General features: G+C 34.2%; 1 protein-coding gene across 1 annotated transcript in view; it reads left to right on the top strand.

Annotated features, from left to right (window-relative positions):
* LOC128550375 (ATP-dependent DNA helicase Q1-like) overlaps positions 1-27,517 on the top strand; it is a 36,977-nt gene that overhangs the window by 2,095 nt on the left and 7,365 nt on the right. The window contains exons 2-8 of the mRNA XM_053529323.1: positions 16,961-17,134; positions 17,636-17,815; positions 22,594-22,899; positions 23,353-23,519; positions 24,379-24,460; positions 26,389-26,537; positions 27,138-27,255. Coding sequence (XP_053385298.1) covers positions 16,961-17,134; positions 17,636-17,815; positions 22,594-22,899; positions 23,353-23,519; positions 24,379-24,460; positions 26,389-26,537; positions 27,138-27,255 — 1,176 coding nt within the window. The remainder of the gene's footprint in view (positions 1-16,960; positions 17,135-17,635; positions 17,816-22,593; positions 22,900-23,352; positions 23,520-24,378; positions 24,461-26,388; positions 26,538-27,137; positions 27,256-27,517) is intronic.

Raw genomic sequence — 27,517 nt, 5'->3', positions numbered from 1 at the left:
TGCAGAAATTTGTTGGGTACTTTTATCTGGGGAACACATTTTCTAAAACAGAAGTTTTAGTGTTTCAGTCAGCGAGGCGCAGAAAGGGAATCAAAATAGTAAAAATAATAATAAACAAATTTAAATGAAAATGATATATAAATTTTAATGATAAACTATGCGATAAAACAGTTATAATATGTAGTGCTCGTGTGTTACCAGGATATATCAGAGCTAGGGGTACATCTCGTTATTTTTCTCTTCACATATCTGTCTCGGCCTACCGGCCTCGACGATATGTGCAGAGAAAAATACCCTCGATGTACCCCTAGCTCTGATATAACAGTTCAATGTTTACACTACATTTTAGAGTAAAAAATGTAGGACCTGTAGATTTTTTTTTTCACATTTTTTTTAAAATATTCTGTTTGTAAAATTTTTCTTTTCATTTATTACAAGTCAGGACAACATGGATTGAAACAATTGAAGTAATATAGATGACATTATTTTCGCGAACACATTTGCTTCTTGATGCTGTATAAATCTCAATGCGTTAAAATTTACAGTTTAAAATTTTTGACCCATGCTCACTTTTCTTTCCCTTATTAGTATTATTTTTCCATTTTGAATGCATAAATATGAATATTTCACAAACAGACTGTCCATAGTTTCTGCACAGTACTAGTCTAAACGTTGTTTACTTTACAAGGCTTTCGAGTTTCATTCATACATATCTGCCTAAAGTTATCTACTTATGCAACAAAACATCTTAACTTTATGACAGAACATCTTTTGACATTTTTTGAACATACGAAATGAGCGTTTAAAACAGCAACAGAGATCGCCAAACAAAATGATTATTACTGGAGTCCTTATATAAATCGTCGGTCCATAGTTTGTTCTACTGACCAGTCTATGCACTACATTTTACTTGGCTATAGTCAAAACTTGAAAACATATGAAAACTTTAATTATAATGCCATGTTCGCGACATTTGGGTTGATTTGAAGCACTAATAATGCATTTATTTGAAATTATTTATTCAAGCTGTATCAATGTCATATTCGTGTATGCATGGTAAAGACCGAATATGACATGTATTTTTTTTATCTAAGCTTTATCTAAGCATATCAAACTGTAATAAAACTGTCATATATAATTATTATCATAATATTTCAAGCGAAATTTGGGTTGATTTGAAGAACGAATAAGGTATTTAATTGAAATAAATCACTCCAGCAGTAAGAATCTTATATTCGTGTATGTGCAGCAAAGAACGAATATGAGATATATTTTTTTATTTATGAAATAAATTATCTTTTGTTTATATCAAACTCTGATATATATTATCATAATATTTCAGGCGAAATTTGGGTTGATTTGAAACACTAATAATGTATTTACTTTAAATAAATCAATTAAACTGTATTAATGTCAAATTCGTGCATGCGCGGTAAAGACCGAATATAAGATGTAAATATACTATCTATGAATTAAATGAATTATTTTCTATTTCAAACTGTAATATATATTATCATAATATTTAAGACGAAATTCGTGTATGCTAGATAGATTCTTTTCATTGAAGCATTTATAGAAGATATATCTATATGAAATAATTCATTCAAGCTGTATCAATGTCATATTTTCAGTATAATATATATATATATATATATATATAGCTAAAATTTCGTATATATGAGACTTTTAGCATTATTTACAATATGAAAGAAATAACCGTGTCAATAAATTAAATAATAAACAAATGCAGTCCTTTTTTGCTTTTACATCTCGTTACGTATGTGAAAATAGCGAAAAAAGATTTTTCATGATGCGCATTGAAAACATTTAATAACTTCATCATTGGTCAACTATCGTATATATGAGTCTGTTACTATATTTAAAAAAAAACATGTTGATGAAGTAATAAACAAAAGCCGATCTTTTTTGCTATTAAATATCATATGTGAAAAAAGCAGATAAAGATTTTTTAATGGTGCGCTTTGAAAACATTTACTAACTTCAACATTCTTCTGTGTATATAGCTCAATTTTCTTATATTAGACTTTAATAACACTGTTTACAATATGAACAAAAAACAATCATGTAAATAAATTAAAAAATAAACAAATGGCGAGCTTTTTTGCTGTTTAAAGTGTTTGTTTTTTGTTGGTTTTTTTTTTTTTTTGCCAAAAAATAAAAGGTGTTAATGTAATAATCAGTGATAAGTGGGTGTTAATTATTCCTTTAAGACAATGATATAACATAATTAATCAGAGCATTTAATGATAACAGAACTATTAACCAGATTAAAACCCCGCTGTGCGAATGTTTTGAGCTATTTGTTCCAAACTGTGTCAACCGCGCACGGGTGTCCAATTATGTTTCTGGTCCTAATAAATACGATGTATTCGGTATCCGCGCAAATAAAACAACTTTAATGCCCTCATTTTTGTAGTTCTTATTCGCTCATTCGCGTAAGTGATATTTTTTATAATTAATCTTAAACTTGGATAACCTTCTTCTGAATATGAGTGGAAATAAGATTATGAAGAAAGATTTCGTCAGTTCAGTTTCCCGCCAAAATGTGTCCCATAAAAAAGTTGTTACATAGTATGAATGTCAAAAATTGCTCACATATTTGCTTTAAAAGATCTTCACCACTTTATGCTGTAAATACATCCACGATGTATCAATGCAATATAAAAAATAATCTTGGCATCCTCCTCCGGAGTTTTCTTCTTAGATGACTAAAATTACATGAAGCTTTATTGTGTATACCCGGATTATACATTCCCTGATATGATACTTATATTTCGTCTTTCGATAAGTTAATGGGGAATACAAGGAAATGCTGCTTAAATGAATTCTATTGAGCTGAACAAATTCAGACATCAATATTTTGCAGTATACCGGTACTTTGTATATTATGTAATTAATCATTTTATTGTAAATGTATTAAATATGTTATAAGGACATTGCTCATGTAATTTGTAAGCTATTTTCTGTGTATATATTTAAATAGTTGTTATGTCAGTCACTGAAAAGTGGAATAAAAGAATATAATATTGATTAAAAGAAGAAATAATTATATTCAACAGATCAAACCTCCGCAATGGGCATACGAATGTAAAATTGGTTTCAAACAGAGTTACGTGCCCACATGTCATCCTTCACAAATTATCATATCTACACATTTCTTTAAAAAAACATCCGCGGTTCCACACATGGTGTATCAATCACATGTTAAGTGGCGATAATTCGATGTCTGCAGAGATTAATCTAAAAGGATTCTGAAGGAAAAGCAGCATGCAACTGCATGTGGTCATACTTAATTATTATCAATTATCTCGAGCTCGCTCCACCTATCATAACTCCCTGGTATATATAAACTTTTAAACTTTATTATAATCCTTTTAATTCTGGAAAATACATGCAAAATATATATCCTATATTCATTGAATTATCCAAATTTCTATAATGGCAAAATATCCTTGTTATGTGTGTTCGGATAATTGTGTTGACTTCTGCATCTAATGTGACTGTAAATAAGACTGTTTTAAACTTTTAAGTACTTTTATGTCTAATTCCTAGATTTTAGATAATAATGATAAAATTTTTAATCAATGATAATACCGGTAATAGTAGTCTAAATATGAATATGTTTTAAAATTAAGTCTGACTTTTTATAGCAGAGCTCTAGAAGTCAATTTTATCTGTTGCAGTCTATTATAATTTAAAAAAAATATTATTCATAATTATATGAATGCCATTGGACACTGTATTAATGTTTTTATGATCTATGTTGTATATTGATGTATAGCGAAGAGACTATAATTAAGAATAAATGTATATGAAACTAATCTAGATCTGATACCTGGGTTTTCTGCAATAAATAGAAAAAATAAACATTTGATTTTTCAATGTATTTAAAGATATTTAAATAAAAAGTAGGAACTGTATTTTTTGGGCAGGCGAATTACAATGGAACAATTTCCTATATAGATATATCTCATAGTCATATTCGGTCTACACACACGAATATGAGATTCTTACTGCTGGAGTGATTTATTTCAATTAAATACCTTATTCGTTCTTCAAATCAACCCAATTTTCGTTTGAAATATTATGATAATATATATGACAGTTTCATTACAGTTTGATATGAAAAACAACAATACATTTAAAGCTTAGATTAAAAAATACATGTCATATTCGGTCTTTACCACACATACACGAATATGACTTGATTCAGCTTGAATGAATTATTTCAAATAAATACATTATTAGTGCTTCAAATCAACCGAAATTTCGCCTGAAATATTATGATGATAATTATATATTATAGTTTGGTGTAAAAAAAAGATTCATTTAAATCATAAATGATAAATTTACATCTCATATTCGATCTTAACCCCGCAAACACGAATATGAGATTCTAAGTGCTCGGGTGAATTATTCAAATTAAATACCTTACAAATGCTTCAAATCAACCCAAATTTCGCCTGAAATATTATGATAATATATATTACAGTTTGATATGAAAAATAATACATTTAAGTTTTAGAAAAAAAAAATACATGTCATATTCGGTCTTTACCACGCATACACGAATATGACATTGATACAGATTGAATGAATTATTTCAAATAAATACATTATTAGTGCTTCAAATCATTAATATTATGATAATATATTTTATAGTTTGATATAAAAAATAATTCATTTAAATCATAAATAAAAAAATTACATCAATTTAACCAATTTGTATGTATAACTCATGTACTATTTATAAACTTGATTTGCTAATTGTTGTAACTCTTTTAATAGGTACATTTTTATTATGTTATTAAATATACTATTGTTATTTATGTCGGTCAATAGCTATACATAGCTAATGTTGTCTGTATATTAACACCGACTTTAAATAAAATTTGTATCTTGTATCTTGTATCATATTCGGTCTTTACCCCGCAAACACGAATATGAGATTCTAAGTGCTCGGGTGAATTATTCTAATTAAATACCTTATAAATGCTTCAAATCAACCCAAATTTCGCCTGAAATATTTTATTAATATGTTTAATTGTTTGATATAAACAAAATTTGATTTAATTCATAAATAAAAAATATATATCTCATATTCGGTGTTTGATCTCATATTCGCGAATATGACTCATATTCAGTGTTAAGTCATACCGATAGCGTTATGGCAACACATGCACCTTTTCCATTTAAGAGTATATATATAGGGAAAAAAAATTATTTTTTTTCGTTTTAGGCTTAAAACCGTGTTTTTAATTTATTTATTTTTTTTTTTTTGAGGGGGCGGCACCCATATGGGCACCAAGACTGGACGGGCACCTGTGCAACTAGGCTGTTAGTGATTGGCTAGGGTCCTCCTTTATCCAGATTATGTGTGTTATTTTGTTGCAAATGAACAAATTATACCAATTTCAATCGATAAATACGAGACATAACTCTGGGACATTTCCTTATCCTTCTTCTTCTTCTTAATATCAGTGGGGCACCAGAATCGGTGTATTTTGTTTAAGCATGCTCCTTGTTTGAACAGGGAGTCGTATGTCATAATAAGTTTTTGCACTGGTTGTGTAAACTTATTAACTACATCACAGCTGTCAAACTTTGCAAAATGTGATTTTAAATAAAAAGTTATGATGATTTAAAATACCCATGTGTAAATTTTCATGAATTTCTTATTACTTTTTACCACTGTTACAAAATCTCCTCCACTCCCCACACTTTTTAACCATTTGAAACAAATTTTGTATGATATAGTTTCAAGATCTCCCGAAATTATAAATATATGGTAAAATAATATGCATTACCCAGAATTAGCATACAGGGTATTCCCAAAATTTCATATTCTTATATATTTTTGTTGTAAAATGTACTGTTTTACCTCCATTTGTTTCACATGTGAATGTAAATAAATCTTGTTTTTCTGCCAGAAATGGAAAGATTGCAGTTAAATTGTTGCATCTCATTTGTATTCACTCAATTTGGAGAATGTAACCATAAAGGATGTCACATCATCCACCTTTTATACTGCTGCTTGCAAATGGAGGCTAGACTGCTGCTAGTGCTATGGTTAACCTTACTTGTTACAAATATTACAAATCCCAGTAAATATATTCATTTTCATGATAAGAAAGTATTGCTTTTATGATAACTTTAATGTTTTGGACATACTTTTCCATTTTAATATCACTTAACCATATGGACTACGAGTACACTGATTCAGGTGACGGCATTTAGACATACCGCTTATAGGGGTCATGTTATTAAAATGGCTCAGATTTTAAACTGAAAGCTAGTTTTAAAGAATTTGGATCTCTTTAAGATGCACAAGTAAACAATGTATCAAAATAAGTTCATTTTGATATATTTAACCCAAGTTTAGACAAATGCATAGGACATGGATCCTTATCCCCACCAATACTGGTAACTCCAGGCTACTAGATCTACTGGCACTGATGATAAACCCGGACAGAAAATGAAGTTTTTACCTGCAACTTTTTTATTTCTGCAAATTGTTATCTATGGCTGGTATTAAAATAAAGCTTAACATTTACTGAAAACTTTACCTAATTCAAATTTATATATATCTTACTATTACATGTATAAAGTTATTAATGTTAAGGTTCATGTAAAGTGTTTGAGACTGCCCCTTGGGTGAATTTTCATTTCATGTTTTGAGACCTCATAGGCCTTTGTTTTTCATACATTGTATACCAAACTGTTCAGAAAGAGTAGCAGTGTCATTCAAGAGAGGTTGTTTTGTTCAGTACAATGATATTTCTCTTATATCACATGTACTTTGCTTGTCCACATTCTGTTCTGTAAAAAATATCAAACTTCTTTTTCAAAAATATTTTGACATTAGGTCTATACTTATTGTGTGCATAACATATTTCTCCAGGTACTCCCAGTATTAAAATTGCTACAATACATCTACATTTCAAAAAGTTGCAAAAATTGCAAAACGAAAGTGAAAGTAGAGCTGTCAAAATGACAAAATACTCCTATATTTCAGAAAATATGTAAGTTAACTGTGTTTCATTACTGGGAGTACCTAGATAAATATGTTACAGACACAAACAAAACATATTTAAAGAAAAAATACTTTTGAAAAATAAGTTTGATATTTTCTACAAAATAGAACTGTGACGATCGAAGTACATGTAATTTTAGACAAAATACTTGATCTCAAAGAAGCTTACCTTTATATAATGTATTCCCTACTTCCTCTGAACAATTCATTGTATTTATAAAAAATAGTAACGGTTTTTGAAGAATAAATTTCCAAAATTAAAATACACCTGAGGGGGGTCTCCAAACACTTTACATGAACCTTAATATGTACAAACACCATAGTTAATTGTTTTAAATTCAGCAGAGCCTACCAGTACACATAATCTTCATTATTATAAGGGAGTGTACTGGACTACTGGTACTGATGATAAACCCGGACAGATGATAAAGCCGACCACCTTGGAATTATTCGATTGCAGTTGGATATTTATATAATTGAACACACCGTCTTATAGCAACCACTTACAACACCAACTGGTGTAAACAAAAACAAAATTGGTAAATATTCTGTATAAATAAACTACTTACATTTATCTGTATAACAAAATATTTATCCAAAATTACTATGGAAGAGGGTGTTTTTTACGCATGCTCACTGTCAACACAAATAGGCCGGACATTGGCTCACTTTTCATTATTTGATCCGAAATGACTGTTGCAGCATTTTTAGGGAAGTTTCAATATTATTCTATGAGGAAAATTTTGTAAATGACAAGGTGGTCGATTTTATCATCAGTCGATGTTCGTACAGTCCCCATTTTACATTTCAGGGCATCACTTCATGTTTCGGCCGCTTAATCCAGGGGTCATTGGTTTGAGCCCCACTGGGGTCACAACCATGACTTCTCATATGACACCAGTACTGGCTTTTCCAGGAAGTGGACTGGAGAGTGGTTTCAATAAGCTTTAAGCTTTCATCACAATCGAGCTAAAACAAATTAGTATAATTTTACTATAAATTAATTGTTAGCGTTAAAATTTGTACAATAGTTCAAGTTGCTGTTTAATATCCTATGGTTGAGACGATAACAGGCACAGTGACAATGGTTTTAAACGTGTTAACTGTGGCTGCTTCATGAGCTGCAATAGGCAACATGTTCCACTGGCTAACAATTCTTGGTGTCGGTTTCTACATTATGAAACAAACTGTTCCTTGCCAATTATATATTGGTAAATAACAACATAAATAGATGCAAATGCCTTTCTGTATCGTTAAGTTTGTTTTAATCAGATCCTATTTTCTGCCGAATGTCAAATATCATTCTTTTAAGAGTTTGATACTCTTGTTGATTTTTAGTTCACCTGAGCACAAAGTGCTCAAGGTGAGCTGTTGTGATCACCCTGTGTCTGTCGTCATCAGTTGTCCGTCCGCCGTCGTCAACAGTTTGACTGTTAACATTCTAGAGGTCACAATTTTGGCCTAATTTTAATGAAACTTGGTCAGAATGTTACCCTCAATAAAATCTTGGACGATTCGATATTGGGTCATCTGGGGTCAAAAACTAGGTCACCAGGTCAAATCAAAGGAAAAGCTTGTTAACACTGTAGAGGCCACACTTTTGACTGTATCTTAATGACACCTGGTCCATACATGCCATATTTTCAGACGGTCAGTAAGGGAGATCTCAACAGGGCTTTTTTGAAAATTTGAGGGAGATTTAGTATAGATAAGGGAGACTTTAATTTGCTCATTTTTTACGTGCTAAATAGCTGTTTTCATGAAAAAATCATTAAGTTTCCTATATTGAATTCATTAGAAGAGCCAACAGTTGTGTACAGAATGCATGATTATTACTTAGGCGTAAAAAAAAAAATGTTTGTTTCCGGTATCACGACCTACCCTAAATTTTTTGGCCCGACCCTAAATGTTTTTATGGCATTGGAGAATATTTTTTCAAACTTTTTAGCAAAAAGATGCAAAACTGCACTTTTTATGCTTTAAACAAGGCCAGTGATGTTAGAAATCGACTTACTGATGCTCTAAAGGCATAACCCCCTTATTTGTAATCATTTTTTGACAAAAAAATAATTTCCGAAAAGTCTTCCTTTAAAACAATTCCCAAAAAAAAAAAATTTTTCGACCTACCTACCCTAATTTTTTTGAGCATGTTACCGGAAACAAAGAATTTTTTTTTTAGGCCTTACAGCACTTAAATTTACTTAATCCAAGGAAATTCATAAATCCATGAAAGATTGAACCAGGAACGTTTTTGCTATGTATTGATGCTTCTGCATCTGGAGAGAGTTGTCTTTTTGACATGTTTAAGCATACAATACTCAAAAGATTGCAGAGATATCATGTCAAAACAGTCTTTTAAGGGCAGTCATTTCTTTTCGAAATGAAGTTGTAAGAACAAAAATGAAAGTCGTTCTTTTGCTTGATTGTCAATATTTAGAATAAAATTACAAATATTTAAACTGGAAATTCTTCTCCTGTTAATTATTGCAACATGACAATATCAAAAAGGAATGGCAGTCAATTCTTCGGGCAGTATGAATTGCAATATCATAAAATTCACCTATCCGAATTCATGTTTGTCTGAAATTCTATGTAGTTTCTGACATTAACTTGCCACTTTTTTTGTTAAACCGTGGTTGATTTTTTGCATGTTATGCAAGTATTTGCAAGTATTTAAATTGAGAAGCATAAACTCGGTGATAGCACTAAACTGTCTCATCCTTTGCTGGCTCGATAAACATTGAGGTCAGCAAAAACGAAAGTACACTTTGGCAGATGATGGTAAAATGACGTAATTTTAGGACTGGTTTTCATATTGTTTTGAAAACTACGGATCAGCGAGTTTGATGTTATTGAATCAGTCCACAGGAGCCTGAAATTCTATCTATAATGCTCCAAAATGGCTAAATATAAAAATGACTCCTGTGATCAGTCTAAAATCTTGCATGCACATGTTTACAATTGCCTACAGGTAAGATTAAATGGTTAATTGTTTGCAGATGGTGACAGTAGGTGGTAAGATAATTAATGCCTCATTCGTGTATTTCTCGATAAACAAGCTGGGGATTATAGACAACTATCAAAATTACGTTTGAAAAGTATGTTTCCGGGCTACTCGATATTGAATTTCAAGTATTTTATAAAGTTCTACATTGGGTCCGAGATACGATTTTTCAACAGAGGACTTTTTTTTTCTGAATTTATTTTTTACGGGAGGTTTTCATGTCCTGGCGAGAGACCGGGAGATATACTGAAAATACTGGAGAAAAAGTCTCCCGGTGGGAGATATGGCATGTATGCTGGTCAGAATGTTAATCGTGATGATCTCTAAGTCCAGTTTGAATCTTGGTCATGTAGAGTCAAAAACTAGGTCACCAGGTCAAATTAAAGGAAAAGCCTGTTAAGACTGTAGAGGCTACATTTTTAGCTCACCTGTCACATAGTGACAAGGTGAGCTTTTGTGATCACCCTTCGTCCGTCGTCTGTGCGTCCGTCAGTCCGTCAACAATTTCTTGTCTGCACGATAGAGGTTTCATTTATGATTTTATTTTAACCAAACTTGCACACAACTTGTATCAACATAAGATCTTGGTTCCTTTCTTGAACTGGCCAGATCCCTTTTGGGTTCCAGAATTATGGCCCCTGAAAGTGCCAAAATTAGCTATTTTGACCTTGTCTGCACAATAGCAGCTTCATTTATGATTTGATTTTTACCAAACGTGCAAACAACTTGTATCACCATAAGATCTTGGTTCTTTTTTTGAACCGGCCAGATTCCTTTATGGGTTCCAGAGTTATGGCCCCTGAAAGGGCCAGAATTAGCTTTTTTGACCTTGTCTGCACAATAGCAGCTTCATTTATGATTTGATTTTAACCAAACTTGCACACAGCTTGTATCACCATAAGATCTTGGTTCTTTTCTTGAACTGGCCAGATTCCATTATGGGTTCCAGAGTGATGGCCCCTGAAAGGGCCAAAATTAGCTATTTTGACCTTGTCTGCACAATAGCAGCTTCATTTATGATTTGAATTTAATCAGACTTGCACAAAACTTGTGTCACCATAAGATTTCATTTCCTTTCTTGAACTGGCCAGATCCCATAATGGGTTCAAGAGTTATGGCCCCTGAAAGGGCAAAAATTAGCTATTTTGACCTTGTTTGTACAATAGCAGCTTCATTTATGATTTTATTTTAACCAAACTTGCACACAACTTGTATCACCACAAGATCTTGGTTCCTTTCTTGAATTGGCTAGATTCCATCGTGGGTTCTAGAGTTTTGGCCCCTTAAAGGTCCAAAATTTGCTATTTTGGCTTTTGCAACCATATAGAGACTTCATTTATGGTTTGATTTGATACAAACTTCCAAAATATCTTCAACAACAATAAATCTTTGATTCCATGACGAATCTGTCAGCTCCAATCGTAGGTTCCAGAGTTATTTTATATCTGATTACCTCCCCTGATTGTAATCAAAATGGATTTATATCAGTAAGTACTTATAGGACATTTTTGAAATTTCAGTATTGTCATTAATTGGACTGAGACAATCAGGGTAGATAACTATGGACTGATTTTATGTCAAATTATCTCCCTTTATTTCAAATTAAAATGGGTATATATCCGTAACTAATGAAGATACTGATCTGAAATTTCATTTATGTCAACAGATGGACTTGGACAATCAGTGAAGATACATATTGACTGAATTTATGACAAATTACCTCCCTTTATTTTTTATCTAAATGAATACACCTTAGCAGCTTCTAATGAGATTGGTTTGAAATATTATTTATGTCTTCCATGGTAAGAAATAGTCATATTAGATAACTCTTAATTGAACAGTTTTTCGATATGAATACTTTACTAATATATTGTTGTATAGACTTGTACTTTGTATCTTCTACATGCATATACCAATGCATGATTACCTCCCCTGATTTTAATAAAAATGGATTTATCTCGGTAAATATTTGTAGAACTCATTTGAAATTTCATTACTGTCTTTAATAGTTGGACTGAGGCAATCAGGGTAGATAGCTATGGACTGATTTTATGTCAAATTAACACACTTTGTTTCAAATTAAAGTGGGTGTATCTCAGTAACCAATGAAGATACTGATTTGAAATGTCATTGTGCCATCAGATGGACTCGGACAATCAGGGTAGATAACTTTTGACTGAATTTATGACAAATAACCTCCCTTTATTTTATGTAAACGAATGTATATCAGCAGCATCTAATGAGACTGGTTTTAAATGTTATTTAAGTCTTCCAGGATAAGGAATAGTCATGTTAGTACAAAAATGCAGCATTTGAGCCTAGGACCCTCAAACTTGATATGGAAATTGGCCCTGACTAGGTCAAAAGGGACTGTTATTAGAAAATGTTGATCCTGATGATATTTAATGTGTATGCCTTTGTGCTCTATGTCCAAACTTGAATGGTACTCAGGTGAGCGATATAGGGCCATCATGGCCCTCTTGTTGACTATATCTTCATGAAACTTGGTCAGAATGTTAATCTTGATGATCTCAAAATCCAGTCATGTAGAGTCAAAATCTAGGTCACCAGGTCAAATCAAAGGAGAAGCCCGCCCGCTTAGCTCAGTAGGTAAGAGCGTTGGTCTACGGATCTCGAGGTCACGAGTTCAATCCTCGGGCGGGGCTTATGTTCTCCGTGACTATTTGATAAACGACATTGTGTCTGAAATCATTAGTCCTCCACCTCTGATTCATGTGAGAAAGTTGGCAGTTACTTGCGGAGAACAGGTTTGTACTGGTATAGAATCCAGGAATGCTGGTTAGGTTAACTGCCCGCCGTTACATGACTGAAATACTGTTGAAAAACGGCGTTAAACCCAAAGCAAACAAACAAACATATCAAAGGAAAAGCTAGTTAACACTCTAGAGGCCACATTTATGACCATATCTTAATGAAACTTGGTCAGAATGTTAACCTTGATGATCTATAGGTCAAGTTCAAATCTGGGTCAGGTGGGGTCAAAAACTAGGTCACTGGGTCAAATCAAAAGAAAGCTTTTTGACACTCTAGAGGCCACATTTATGACTGTATCTTCATGAAACTTAGACGGAATGTTAATCTTGATGATCTTTAGGTCAAGTTCGAATCTGGGTCATGTTGGGTCAAAAACTAGGTCACCGGGTCAAATCAAAGGAACAGTTAGTTAACACTTTAGAGGCCACACTTTTATGCCCCCAAAGGGAGGCATATAGTTTTTGAACCGTCTGTCTGTCTGTCAGTCTGTCGGTCTGTCCGCAATTTTCGTGTCCGGTCCATATCTTTGTCATCGATGGATGGATTTTCAAATAACTTGGCATGAATGTGTACCACAGTAAGACGACGTGCAGTGTGCAAGACCCAGGTCCGTAGCTCAAAGGTCAAGGTCACACTTAGACGTTAAAGGATAGTGCATTGATGGGAGTGTCCGGTCTATATCTTTGTCATCGATGGATGGATTTTCAAATAACTTGGCATGAATGTGTACCACAGTAAGACGACGTGCAGTGTGCAAGACCCAGGTCCGTAGCTCAAACTTCAAGGTCACACTTAGATGTTAAAGGATAGTGCATTGATGGGCGTGTCCGGTCCATATCTTTGTCATCGATGGATAGATTTTCAAATAACTTGGCATGAATGTGTACCACAGTAAGACGACATGTCACACGCAAGACCCAGGTCCGTAGCTCAAAGGTCAAGGTCACACTTAGACGTTAAAGATCATTTTTCATGATAGTGCATTGATGGGCATGTCCGGTCCATATCTTTGTCATTCATGCATGGATTTTAAAATAACTATGCATGAATGTGTGACACAGTAAGACGATGTGTCGCGTGCAAGACCCAGCTCCGTAGGTCAAAGGTCCTAAACTCTAACATCGGCCATAACTATTCATTCAAAGTGCCATCGGGGGCATGTGTCATCCTACGGAGACAGCTCTTGTTGACCATATCTTTATGAAACTATCTTGATGATCTTAAGGACAGTAGGTCAGGTGAGCGATACAGGGCCTTCATGGCCCTCTTGTTTATCAACAGTTTTATTTTGTGATAAATTATTTGACACAGAACAGTATCTTCATTTGGAGTTCCTCGTTTTTATGTTTTAGAAAAAAGTCTAAATAATCAGGAGAACATTGTTATCTTTAAACAACTTTGATTACAGTTTTAGTTTAATATTGATTAAATCTTATATGTTATTTCATTTTCTACCAAATTGAATTTGTAAACAACCAACAATATCTGGACAAAGGAGATCCATACCTCTAGAATCAGATTTGTTTATTATAAAAGTCTTATCTGTAGGCAAGAGTACATAACTCTTTCAAGTTTTTTGACTGAATTATGGCCCTTTTTGGACTTGGAAATTGGTTAAGTTTCGGTAAAAGTCCATGTTTTGTTAGAACTATTTGACATGTGGCTTTGAAACTTTGAATTAAACTGCCGTTTATTATAACAATCTATATATGTAGGCAAGAATACATAACTTATGGCCCTTTTTGGACTTGGAAAATGGTTTATTTTTTGTACAGGCCAATGTTTTGTCAAAACTGTATGAAATGTGGCTTTGAAACTTTGAACATTTGTTTATCATAACATCTGTATAATTACTTTGAAACTTTGAACATTTGTTTATCATAACATCTGTATAATTTTGTAAACAAGAGTACAAAACTCTGTCAACTATAATTATGCCCCCCTCCGAAGAAGGAGGGGTATATTGTTTTGCAGATGTCGGTTGGTCGGTATGTAGACCAATCTGTTTCCAGATAATAACTCAAGAACGCTTAGGCCTAGGATCATGAAAGTTGATAGGAAGGTTGGTCATCACCTGCAGATGACCCCTATTGATTTTGAGAACTGTATTTCAAAGGTCAAGGTCACAGTGACCCTGAACAGTTAAACGGTTTCCTGATTATAACTCAAGAACGCTTGGGCCTAGGATCATGACAGTTGATAGGGAGGTTGGTCATGATCAGCAGATGACCCCTATTGATTTTGAGGTCAGTATGTCAAAGTTCAAGGTCACAGTGGCCTGGAACAGTTGAACAGTTTCTGGATGATAACTCAATATTGCTTGGGCCTAGGATTGTGAAAGTTGATAGGGAGGTTGGTCATGACGAGCAGATGCCCCTTATTGATTTTGAGGTCTATAGGTCAAAGATCAAGGTCACAGTGACCAGGAACAGTAAAACAGTTTACGGGCAATAACTCAAGAACGCTTGGGCCTAGGGTCAGAAAAATTGATAGGGAGATTGATCATGCCCAGCAGATGACCCCTATTGATATTAAGGTCATTTGGTCAAAGTTCAAGGTCAGATTGGTCAGGAACAGTTAAACGGTTTCTGGATGATAACTTGAGAACGCTTGGGCCAAGGGTCATGAAAAATGATAGAGAGGTTCATAATGACCAGCAGATGACCACTATTGATTTTAAGATCAGTAGGTCAAAGGTCAAGGTTACAGTGACCTGTAACATTTAAACCGTTTCCAGACAAAACTTGAGAACGCTTTGGCCTAGGATCATGAAACTTGATAGGGAGGTTGGTCATGACCTGTAGACCCCTATAGATTTTGTGGTCTGTAGGCTAAAGGTCAAGGTCACATTGACCCGGAAAAGTTAAACCTGTTCCAGACAATACCTTGAGAACGCTTGGGCCTAGGATCACTAAACTTAATTTATTTTTTTTGTTGTATTTAACGTCGCACCGACACATGATAGGTCATATGGCAACTTTCCAGCTTTAATGGTGGAGGAAGACCCCAGGTGCCCCGCTGTGCATAGTGAGGTTGATCATGACCAGCAGATGACTCCTGTTGATTTTGAGGTCAATAGGTCAAATGTCACATTGAACCAGAACAGTATAACTTTTGTTTACAGTGAGCAAATAATTTCTGTTCCTTGTGCAGTTGCTGAATGCATCAAGGGGGCATTTCATGTTCGACGAGCTCGTGAATTTTAGTATGGCCCTTTTTGGACTTGGAAATTGGTTCAGTTTTTTTACAAGTCCACGTTTTGTCATAACTATTTGACATATGGCTAAAATGATTTGTTCATTGTCATGATCTCCATCAGTATTCAGCATATGTTATTATAGCAAAGATATTTGGCTGAATTTTGGCCTTTTTTGGACTTTGAAATCAGTAAAGTTTTTGTACCAGTCCATATTTTGTCTAAACTGTTTGACAGTTGGCGTTGAAACTCTAACCACTTGTTTATCATCATAGTCTTCACATGTAGGCAAGACTACAGTACTAAGACAATGATTTTTTCGTAGTTATGGCCCTTTTTTGCAATAGAAATCGTTTTTGCATACTATTCCATATTTTGTCTAGACTGTATGATATATCATTATGGCTTTGAATCTTTAAAACACTTACTTTCCATCGTGGTCTCTGCAGACAAGTACAAAGTTAATGTACATGTACTCAGCTTTTCTTCTCATAACGTTTTAGCTAGACCATTCGAAAAATAACTAGGAAGCCATACTTACATCCATTCATCAAATAGTCGAGCGTTCTGCCAACAGACAGCTCTTGGTTCATAGATATTGGGAAAATGTCATTGAAATATGTTTAAATATATGTACTTACACAAAGGGGATTAAAAACATGAGAATTTTATTTTGCTAATATTTTTTTAGTTCCATCCTGCACTAAGTTTTTGTGGAAAAAAGTTGGCCTCACTAAACCTGGAATACCCCAATGTATTTCCATTTTTACAACATTGTGTATTCAACATTTTACAAATAGATAAAATATTGGCAGGAGAAATCAGAGAAAATTTGCGGGGAAAAAAAGGTTCAAGTAAAATTATTGCGTATACTTCTGACATAGGTTTAGGATTATACACAGTGTATTATTTAGTACTCTTGTACTCTTAGAATACAGGGATGAATTAAAAGCTGTGAAAGAGGAGCTACAGACAGTTGAAGAACAGATAGAAGACCTTCTTCAGCGCCAGAATGACCTAACAGTAAGAAAGGATGAACTAGAAGCCATATTAAAGCAAAATGAATCAAGATCTGATGTGCAGGACCAGAGCTGGGAAAAAGCAGGTACTGACAAGCAACCAATTTGTTTTTTATGACTTTATCACAGTTCTAAATTATGCTTATAGCACTAAGGCTCTTAAAATGGGTAATAAAACTGAATTAAAAAATTATGTAGAGAAGCTGATTTTTAGTTATTTAGCTGCAAAATATGCTATAAATTAAAGGTCAAGCATTTATTTGCCTGTGGTTTATTTCAATGATCTCAAAGAGGATGGAATAGGGATATCGGAACTTCGAGTGGTTAAAAAATCAATTTTGATGGTCAATTTTTTCCTAGGGCAAAATACATTTTTATAATAATATAATATAAATTATTATTAAAGATATCTTGATTTTTAAAAAAAAAAAAGATTCTATTGCTGCCTTTGAACTACAGTTTATGCCAGGATTTAGCAATATAAAACCACAAATTCAGGAAAATCCCTTTTACTGATCAGGTTGATCAGAAACTTCTCGGTAAGTTTTAAAGTGAAGATCTTTTGAAGATTTTATTATTTTCTGCAGATTTTCAGTGGTCAGAGAGACTACAGACCAAATTGAAGTCTGTATTTGGTATTGACGCCCTGCGACCAATGCAGTTACAGACAATGAACGTGACAATGTCGGGGAAAGATTGTATACTTATAATGCCTACAGGAGGTGGGAAAAGTCTGTGTTTCCAGCTTCCTGCATTGCTATCTAAAGGTATAACTTATTAATAAGACTTGATAATAATGTAGGGATAACAAACGTATTTTTAGCTCACCTGTCACAAAGTGACAAGGTGAGCTTTTGTGATCGCGTGGTGTCCGTCGTCTGTCCGTCCGTCCGTCCGTGCGTGTGTGCGTGCGTCCGTCCGTAAATTTTTGCTTGTGACCACTCTAGAGGTCACATTTTTCATGGGATCTTTATCAAAGTTGGTCAGAATGTTCATCTTGATGATATCTAGGTCAAGTTCGAAACTGGGTCACGTGCCATCAAAAACTAGGTCAGTAGGTCTAAAAGTAGAAAACCTTGTGACCTCTCTAGAGGCCATATTTTTCACAAGATCTTCATGAAAATTGGTCAGAACATTCACCTTGATAATATCTAGGTCAAGTTCGAAACTGGGTCACGTGCCATTAAAAACTAGGTCAGTAGGTCAAATAATAGAAAAACCTTGTTACCTCTCTAGAGGCCATACTTTTCATGGGATCTGTATGAAAGTTGGTCTGAATGTTTATCTTGATGATATCTAGGTCAAGTTCGAAACTGGGTCATGTGCGGTCAAAAACTACGTCAGTAGGTCTAAAAATAGAAAAACCTTGTGACCTCTCTAGAGGCCATATATTTCACAAGATCTTCATGAAACTTGGTCAGAATGTTCACCTTGATAATATCTAGGTCAAGTTCAAAACTGGGTCACATGCCGTCAAAAACTAGGTCAGTAGGTCTAAAAATAGAAAAACCTTGTGACCTCTCTAGAGGCCATATATTTCACAAGATCTTCATGAAAATTGGTCAGAACGTTCACCTTGATAATATCTAGGTCAAGTTCGAAACTGGGTCATGTGCCATCAAAAACTAGGTCAGTAAGTCAAATAATAGAAAAACCTTGTGACCTCTCTAGAGGCCATATTTTTCATGGGATCTGTATGAAAGTTGGTCTGAATGTTCATCTTGATGATATCTAGGTCAAGTTCGAAACTGGGTCATGTGCGGTCAAAAACTAGGTCAATAGGTCTAAAAATAGAAAAACCTTGTGACATCTCTAGAGGCCATATATTTCATGAGATCTTCATGAAAATTGGTCAGAATGTTCACCTTGATGATATCTAGGTCAAGTTTGAAACTGGGTCACGTGCGTTCAAGAACTAGGCCAGTAGGTCAAATAATAGAAAAACCTTGTTACCTCTCTAGAGGCCATATTATTCATGGGATCTGTATGAAAATTGGTCTGAATGTTCATCTTGATGATATCTAGGTCAAGTTTGAAAGTGGGTCACATGCCGTCAAAAACTAGGTTAGTAGGTCAAATAATAGAAAAACCTTGTGACCTCTCTAAAGCCATATTTTTCATGGGATCTGTATGAAAATTAATAATGTTCATCTTGATAATATCTAGGTCAAGTTCGAAACAGGGTCATTTGCGGTCAAAAACTAGGTTATTAGATCTAAAAATAGAAAAACCTTGTGACCTCTCTAGAGACCATACTTGTGAATGGATCTCCATAAAAATTGGTCAGAATGTTCACCTTGATGATATCTAGGTCAAGTTTGAAACTGGGTCACGTGCCATAAAATACTAGGTCAGTAGGTCAAATAATAAAAAAACCTTGTGACCTCTCTAGAGGCCATACTTTTCATGGGATCTGTATGAAAGTTGGTCTGAATGTTCATCTTGATGATATCTAGGTCAAGTTTGAAACTGGGTCAGCTGCGGTCAAAAACTAGGTCAGTAGGTCTAAAATTATTAAAATCTTTTGACCTCTCTAGAGACCATATTTTTCAATGGATCTTCATGAAAATTGGTCAGAATTTTTATCTTGATAATATCTAGGTCAGGTTCAAAACTGGGTCACATGAGCTCAAAAACTAGGTCACTATGTCAAATAATAGAAAAAAACGATGTCATACTCAAAACTGGGTCATGTGGGAAGAGGTGAGCGTTTCAGGACCATCATGGTCCTCTTGTCTTGTAATAATATCTACAAAATTCTGATGGTTTGTTTGGTGTCTTATCTCTTGTGGAGCAATAAAAGATATATGCTTTGCCATGGAATGCAGATATGTAAAAATGTGTGTTAACACATGTTTACTGTAGACAACATGAAAAGGACAAAACAGCAGTTTTATGCTAGAAAGAGAAATAAATTTTTTCAGCTCAGTGTTTGAAATATAAACATAGTAACACATTAGGATATATTGTGCAATACCTGTGTAGAGTTAATAGGCTTATACATGTTATATATTTTTTAACTCGACTGTTTATTTTTGGAAAAAAAAGTCTACTAGCCTAGGTATTGTTGTCACTTGATCATCAGCGTTGGTTAAAATTTTTGTGTATGTCTACCTTTTCTCAAAAACTGTAAGAGCTACAGCTTTGATACTTTGCACACTTGTTTATCATCATTAGGTAACTATGTCAAATGATCACCACATCTAGATGATATGCAGACCTCATGAGTCGGTCATGTTGGCTCAAGGTCAAGTATCACAACTCCATTTTGTGTCCGCTCTGTATCTCCTAAGCCCCTAGAAGGACCATTTCCTCACATGGATCATGTAACATTATTAAAGTTGTTCAAAAGTGGTAAGTGAATTCATAAGTTTGTGATATTCAATAACCAATCTACTTTCCAGAGTTTCATTGATGAATTGTATACTCACAATTCTTTTTATACTAATCATATTCCTGCGATTTCTCAGCATATCGCTTGGAACAAATTCATTGATGTCGTCATACATGGACTATGAAATATACTTAACAACGTCGGTGCTTCCACCAAATACAATCAACCCGCTCACTATCCATAACAGCGGCGGGGGATATAGCTGTCTTTCAGACTGCCTTGTTTAGGAAGAATTTTGCTAATTCTTTCATAACACTGAAAGATTTTTCAAAATGAATCCACTATTGAAAAATGTGTAACAATTTGAAACTTAAGAAAATGGCTAATTATGGAGGCAGCCATTTTATTGTGTTTATGTCTGACATTTAGAAACTGCTGAATTATTTTTAGCTCATCTGATTTTTTGAAAAAAAATGATGAGTTATTGTCATCACTTGAGCGGTGTCGGCGTCGGCGGTCGCGTTGCCTGTTAATTTATGTTTAGGTCAGCTTATCTCTAAACTATCAAAGTATTGCTTTGAATTGGAATACTTGTTCACCATCATAGCTGACCTGTATAGCAAGAATACTAACCCCATCTTGTTTTTGCAAGATTATGGCCCTTTTGTACTAGAAAATATCAGATTTCTTGTTAAGTTTTATGTTTAGGTCAACTTTTCTCTAAACTATCAAAGCTATTGCTTTGAAACTTGAATACTTGTTCACTATCATAAGCAGACCCTGTACATCAGAAAACATAACTCCATCTGCTTTTTGCCAGAATTATTGCCCTTTGATTAGAAATCAGTTCTTGGTTAAGTTTTATGTTAGTCAGCTTTTATCCTAAACTATCAAAGCTATTGCTTTAAAACTTGCAACACTTGTTCACCATCATAAGTGAACCCTGTACAGCAAGAAACATAACTCCATCCTGCTTTTGAAAGATTTATGGCCCTTTTGGACTTAAAAAATATCAGATTTTTGTTAAGTTTTATGTTTAGGTCAACATTTCTCTCAAATATCGAAGCTATTGCTTTAAAATTGCAACTCTTGTTCACATCATAACTGACCTGTACAGCAATGCAACTTAACTCCATCTGCTTTTTGCAATAATTATTGCCCATTTTGGACTTAGAAAAATCATTTTTCTCTGGTTGAATATTATGTTTAAGTCAACTTTTCTCACAAACTATCAAAGCTATTGCTTATAAACTTGCAACAGTTTTTCACCATCATAAGTGGACACTGTACATCAAGAAACATAACTCTATCCTGCTTTTTGCAAGAGTGATGGCCCTTTTTAGACTTAGAAAATCATGGGTAGGACAATATTTCTATTATACAAAAAAAATCAGATGAGCGTCAGCACCCGCAAGGCGGTGCTTTTTTTAACAAGTACTCTTTCTAATACAGTGCAACCTCTGTAGAGCAACACCCTTTGAGAGATACAAATATTGACTGTTATGTAGAGGTTGTTGTTCTGGAGAGGTAAATTTGATAGTATATTCCAGCTTAGGGAAATTTTGATGATGTTGTTATAAAGAGGTTTTAACTTAAGAGAGGACCACTCTGGAGAGGTTGCACTGTAGATGAATTTCTAATGCTTCTTGAGTTTTAAGTTGTAAATCTTAATTATTTATTTTAATTCTAATTGGAAAAAAGGTGGAGAAAAAATGCAGTTCAAATGGATATGAATATAAGTTAAATATACTATTTATGTATAAAAAATATGTTAAATGTACCATTTTGATTTAAGTTATAACCATGGTTTTGATCAAATATTGAAATATTCATAACTTTCTCATTAAAGCCGATCTTGAAAATTCTTTCTCTTATTTGAATGATTGTAGAAGACCTGGCAGTTATAATTTACATTAGAACAAGGTTGTCCTTTGATCCTTTAAGTAATTCTTCCAAATCAGTTAGTAATGAATCAAAGAAATTGTTTCTTATCAGTTGTATAATGATCTTAAAAGTATAGTTTTCTTGAAAAGTGTCACGGGTTACAAAATCTGACTGGGTGTCAATCACACCGCTAGGTATGAAACTATTCATTATTTTTTTTCTGATCCAGAGATTCAAGTTAGCTTCAACCTTTTCTCACAGTCAATCAAACCGGTATAAAATATTTAAGATACCAGCTTATTGATTAAAATGCACCTTTATTTGCAGGTATAACATTGGTTGTCTCCCCTTTAGTATCTTTAATGGAAGACCAGGTGATGGCATTACAGACCTATAACATAGATGCTACACTATTGAATGCCAGCTCTGACAAGGACACTGTTAAACGTGTACAGGAAGCCATGATTGATCACAATGCAACACTCAAACTACTGTACGTAACTCCTGAGAAACTATCTAAGAGTAAGAGATTTATGGCTCGCTTAGAGAAAATGTACAAAGTAGGAAGATTTGCAAGGCTTGTGATTGATGAAGTACATTGTTGCTCACAGTGGGGACATGACTTCAGACCTGGTAAGTTTATAGTACCGGTATTATTGTGTATGTTTATAAAAAATGGTGATAAGCAAAAAGTTGATCACTGCGAGGTCAAATCCTGCTGAAAGCTTAAAATCAAAACTACACCGAGAACTGAAACAATTTATAAACTGCTCATAGTTCAACATCAGTTTCCCACTTTTACAATGTTTCCTCTGTGGTTTATACTAAATTATTTTAGGTCAGTTGAGAAGCAAGCTCTACAACTTATATCATCTCAACACCTCATTTCTGATGAAATGCATCTCCATAAGAATATTAGAGAAGAGGCCAGTTTCCACTTTTAATGCCGAGAGCCAAGCAAGGGAGCTACTGGTACCATTTTTTCATGTTCTTGGCATGGACAAACCCATGACCATTGTGAAGAAAGCTTATTGTAAATTATTTTCTTCAAAATGTTACTAAAATTTATGCATTATGGCATTTCAGATTACAAATTTCTGGGTATCATGAAGCGACAGTTTCCAGATGTCCCTATACTGGGCCTCACAGCCACTGCCACAACTTCAGTACTGGAGGATGTTAAAAAGATTCTTAATATTCAAAATTGCCTTCTGTTCAGGGCCTCATTTAACAGGCCTAACCTGTTCTATGAGGTAAGTGGACATTTTTAAGCAGTTTTATTTGTACATGACATATTTTACACCTGCTAGAAATATCATACATTGGAAAGAGTCACATTATGATATTAATTTGTGGTACAGACAGAGAATTTAGAAAACTTAAACATTAATTACAAAATGAGCTACACCATGAGAAAACCAACACCATGCAGTCTGGTCAGGATCCATGCTGTTCACTTTCAAAGCCTATTGCAATTAAGAGAAACCGTTAGCAAACAGCATGGATACTGATGAGACTGCGCAGATGCGCAGGCTGGTATGGATCCATGTTGGTCGCAAATGCATTATGTTGGTTTTCTCATGGTGCGGCTCCCTCTCTACCTGTCTATTTCTCTCCTAGTCTCTGGAGCTTCAGCAGGATCAGATCAACATTCAAAATACCTTGTCATGGTCTGCTGGTAAACAGTACAAGTTCAAGTATTCACCCAGCACTTAGCATTAGTCAGGATGACAGACTTGACAAATGACTGCAATTTTTTGCATGCTTGTACTCGAGTTTTACCTGACGTGGGCAACTAAGCAGTCCTTAGCGTCAAGCCCTGCAAGATATCTGTCACCACTGCGTATTGAACCATTCCTCTAGCCCTTGTTTAACATTCTTAATTCAGTGCCACTGACACATTATTTGATACTAAGTATGAAATCAGTTAAAATTTCTTTGTTTTGCCTAAAGGTAGAGATGTGAGTTCATGGATTTCAACTTTTGAAGATAAAATGAATGGCAAACATGTTCATTGGGATTTGATTTCATGCATTTACACAGCCTTGAAATACATGAAAATTAGTTCTTTGCGATTGTAAGAATTTCATAGTAAGTGCTACAACATTTCAGGTTCGTGAGAAGCCCTCGGTACATAAGGAATTGATGGAGGATATACAGAGATTGATCAATACAAAGTTCAATAATCAGTCAGGTAAAACCATAGTACACAACAGCTTTAATTTTCTGACATTTTACTTGCTGAAGAAGTTTTTGAGATTGTAAAAGTATGCAAGTGTTCATTTTTAGCTCATCTGAGCCAGAGGCTCATGGTGAGCTTTTGTGATCGTTCAATGTCCGTCGTGGGTCGTGCGGTGTGCGTTCGTCAACAGTTTCTAAAAGAATCTTCTTCTTGAAAACCACTGAGTAGAATTACACCAAACTTCACGGAATGATCCTTGGGTGGCCCCCTTTCAAAATTATTCAAAAAATTGAATTCCATGCAGAACTCTGGTTGCCATGGCAACCGAAAGGAAAAACTTTAAAAATCTTCTTGTGCTAAACCGAAAGGTGTAGAGCCTTGATATTTGGCGTGTGACATCATCTTATGGTCCTCTATGAAGATTGTTCAAATTATATCCCTGGAGTGAAAAGAGGCCCCTCCCCGGGGGTCACAAGTTTTACATAGACTACCAAAATTATTCAAATTATGTCCCTGGGGTGAAAAGAGGCCCTGCCCCCGTGGTCTCAATTTTTACATAGACTTGTATAGGAAAAACTTTAAAAATCTTTTTGCCTTAAACTGTAAGTCCTAGGCTTTTGATATTTGGTATGTTGCATTGCCTTGTGATCCTCTACCAAAATTGTTCAAAATATGCCCCTGGGGTGAAAAGAGGCCCTGCCCTGGGGGTCCCAAATGTAACATAGACTTATATAGGGGAAAAAAATCTTCTTGTCCAAAAGTTCAAGGCCTAGGCCTTGATATTTGGTATGTAGCATTGCCTAGTAGATTTTGAACAAGATTGTTCAAATTATGCCCCTGGAGTGGAAAGAGGCCCCCCCTGGGGGTCACTTTTTATACAAGTTATATAGGAATAAATACTTAAAAAATTATCAGATCATATTTCCCGACTGTTTAATTATAATTACCTGATGACCCCAAGCGATTAGGGGTCACATGATTTTGACCTACTTTCTTTATTTTTAAGATACAGCCTTGAAATTTGGATGACATGTACAGATTTGCACATCAATCTTAAAACTGACTTTCAGTGACCATGAATATGACCTACTGACCTACTTTCTAATATTTTAGCATAAGTTTGGCATTTTAAACACGTGGGTCATATTAATCAGGTGAGCGAATCAGGGTCATCATGACCCTCTTGTTTTTAAACTGTGTACAGTGTTTTAAAAAAATTCTGATATGCTCACATTTGGTGCCACATTGGTTGACATCCAGATCTACCAACTTCAAAGATATTATTCCACATACATTATAAAAGCTTCATATAAATAACAGAATTTATATGTGCTAATTGATGAAATGCTGTGTTTCATCAATGGGGTATAATTCATATCACTAGCTGAGTGATATAGCTTTGCTGATCCACTTGTACATAGTGTATTAATTTCTAATATTTTGCATAAAACAGAATGAAAATTGTACTTGCACTTTGTTTTTTATTGTGTTTTTCTCATTTGAAATAGTTTTTAAGAATTTTAAGAATTTTATAAAGTTATGTTGCAAGAAATAATATGAAATGGAACTTTGTGTTGTGTGCATTTTTGTAACATTGCAAGATGTCTGACGGCAGGTTAGTTTTCACACATCTGTTTCCCACACTGAAATCGACACTGAAATCGAAATTTGTTGCAAAATGCTTATTTCAGTGAAATTATGCAGAAACATAAAAATGAGTATTGAATATATCTTGCCACGAAGTGAGAAAATGTCCTAATTATCACTTGCGCTATGAGCTTCCCAATTCTTAGTGAGATATATTCCATACTCAGAACAAACATATATCCTCTTTAGCTAATAATACTGGAAACTGTATTAATTTTATTGCCTTCACCATTATAAAAATTCATTTATGCAAAGTCCTTTAATGTGATAAATTACTAATTTCAAAATTGTAGGAATCATTTACACGTTCTCGAGGAAAGAATCTGAGGATGTTACCGTAGATCTGCAGTCACGAGGGATCAAGGCAGGGTGTTACCATGCTGACCTTAGTCCTCGAGAAAGAAGTCGCGTACATAAAGCCTGGATAGAGAACAAAATACATGTAGGTGTTACATTGTTTCTCAAGCAGTACTGTTGTTTTCTGAGCTAATTGTGTCACATTGTTGGCTTGTAAGTCTTACAATATCATGGTTTTGGCAAAAACGGCTGTTTCATGGGGGCTTAAATGTGTGGATGTCAAAGTTAAAAGGCAACAGGATTTTTCTGTTACACATGTAGTTAGGATTTGATTTCACTGATTGACTCAGAATCGATGAAAATTAGTCCCCAATGAAAATTTACGATTTTATAGGACATTTAGGAGAAGAACATTTTAGTTTGGAAATATGATTAAGAATTGGTGAATATATATAGTCAGGTTTGATGTCAGATGAAAATTAAAATCATTTAAAATCTACAAAATTGAAGATAGAAAGTCTTTGATAAATATGCACCTTCAGTGCAAACTTTTTCTTCATTATTGTTAAAAAAATATGTTTAGATATTTTGAAAATTGTTTAAGTTACAGAAAATATAAGTATTTTGAATTTAGGAGCAAGGATCTTATTTACAATTGTAAGAAATTAATAGAAACATTCATAAGTACTAAACTACATTTTCATATATCATGGAATAGACTGCATGTTGAAATTTTCTTTTATAGGTTGTAGTAGCAACAGTAGCATTTGGTATGGGAATAGACAAACCAGATGTCAGATTTGTAATACATCATTCCCTGAGTAAATCCATGGAAAATCTCTATCAGGAGAGTGGCCGTGCAGGTATGAGAGTGTAGAAAATCTGATTTGTTATTCACCATTCCCTGAGTAAATCCATGGAAAATCTCTATCTGGAGAGTGGTCATGCAGGTATGAGAGAGTGGAAAATCTGATTTGTTATGCATCATTCCCTGTGTAAATCCATGAAAATTGTGTTTTAATTTAGTAAATCCATGGAAAATTTGTACCAGGAGAGTGACTACACAGGTATGAGAGAGTAGTTTAACTTACTTTATCCATGGAAAACTTGTATTAAGAGTGGCCT

The sequence above is a fragment of the Mercenaria mercenaria genome, chromosome 17, assembly GCF_021730395.1.
Source record: "Mercenaria mercenaria strain notata chromosome 17, MADL_Memer_1, whole genome shotgun sequence".
Taxonomy (NCBI): domain Eukaryota; kingdom Metazoa; phylum Mollusca; class Bivalvia; order Venerida; family Veneridae; genus Mercenaria; species Mercenaria mercenaria.
The sequence above is the reverse complement of the archived record's forward strand: the minus strand, read 5'-3'. Positions and strand labels throughout refer to the sequence as shown.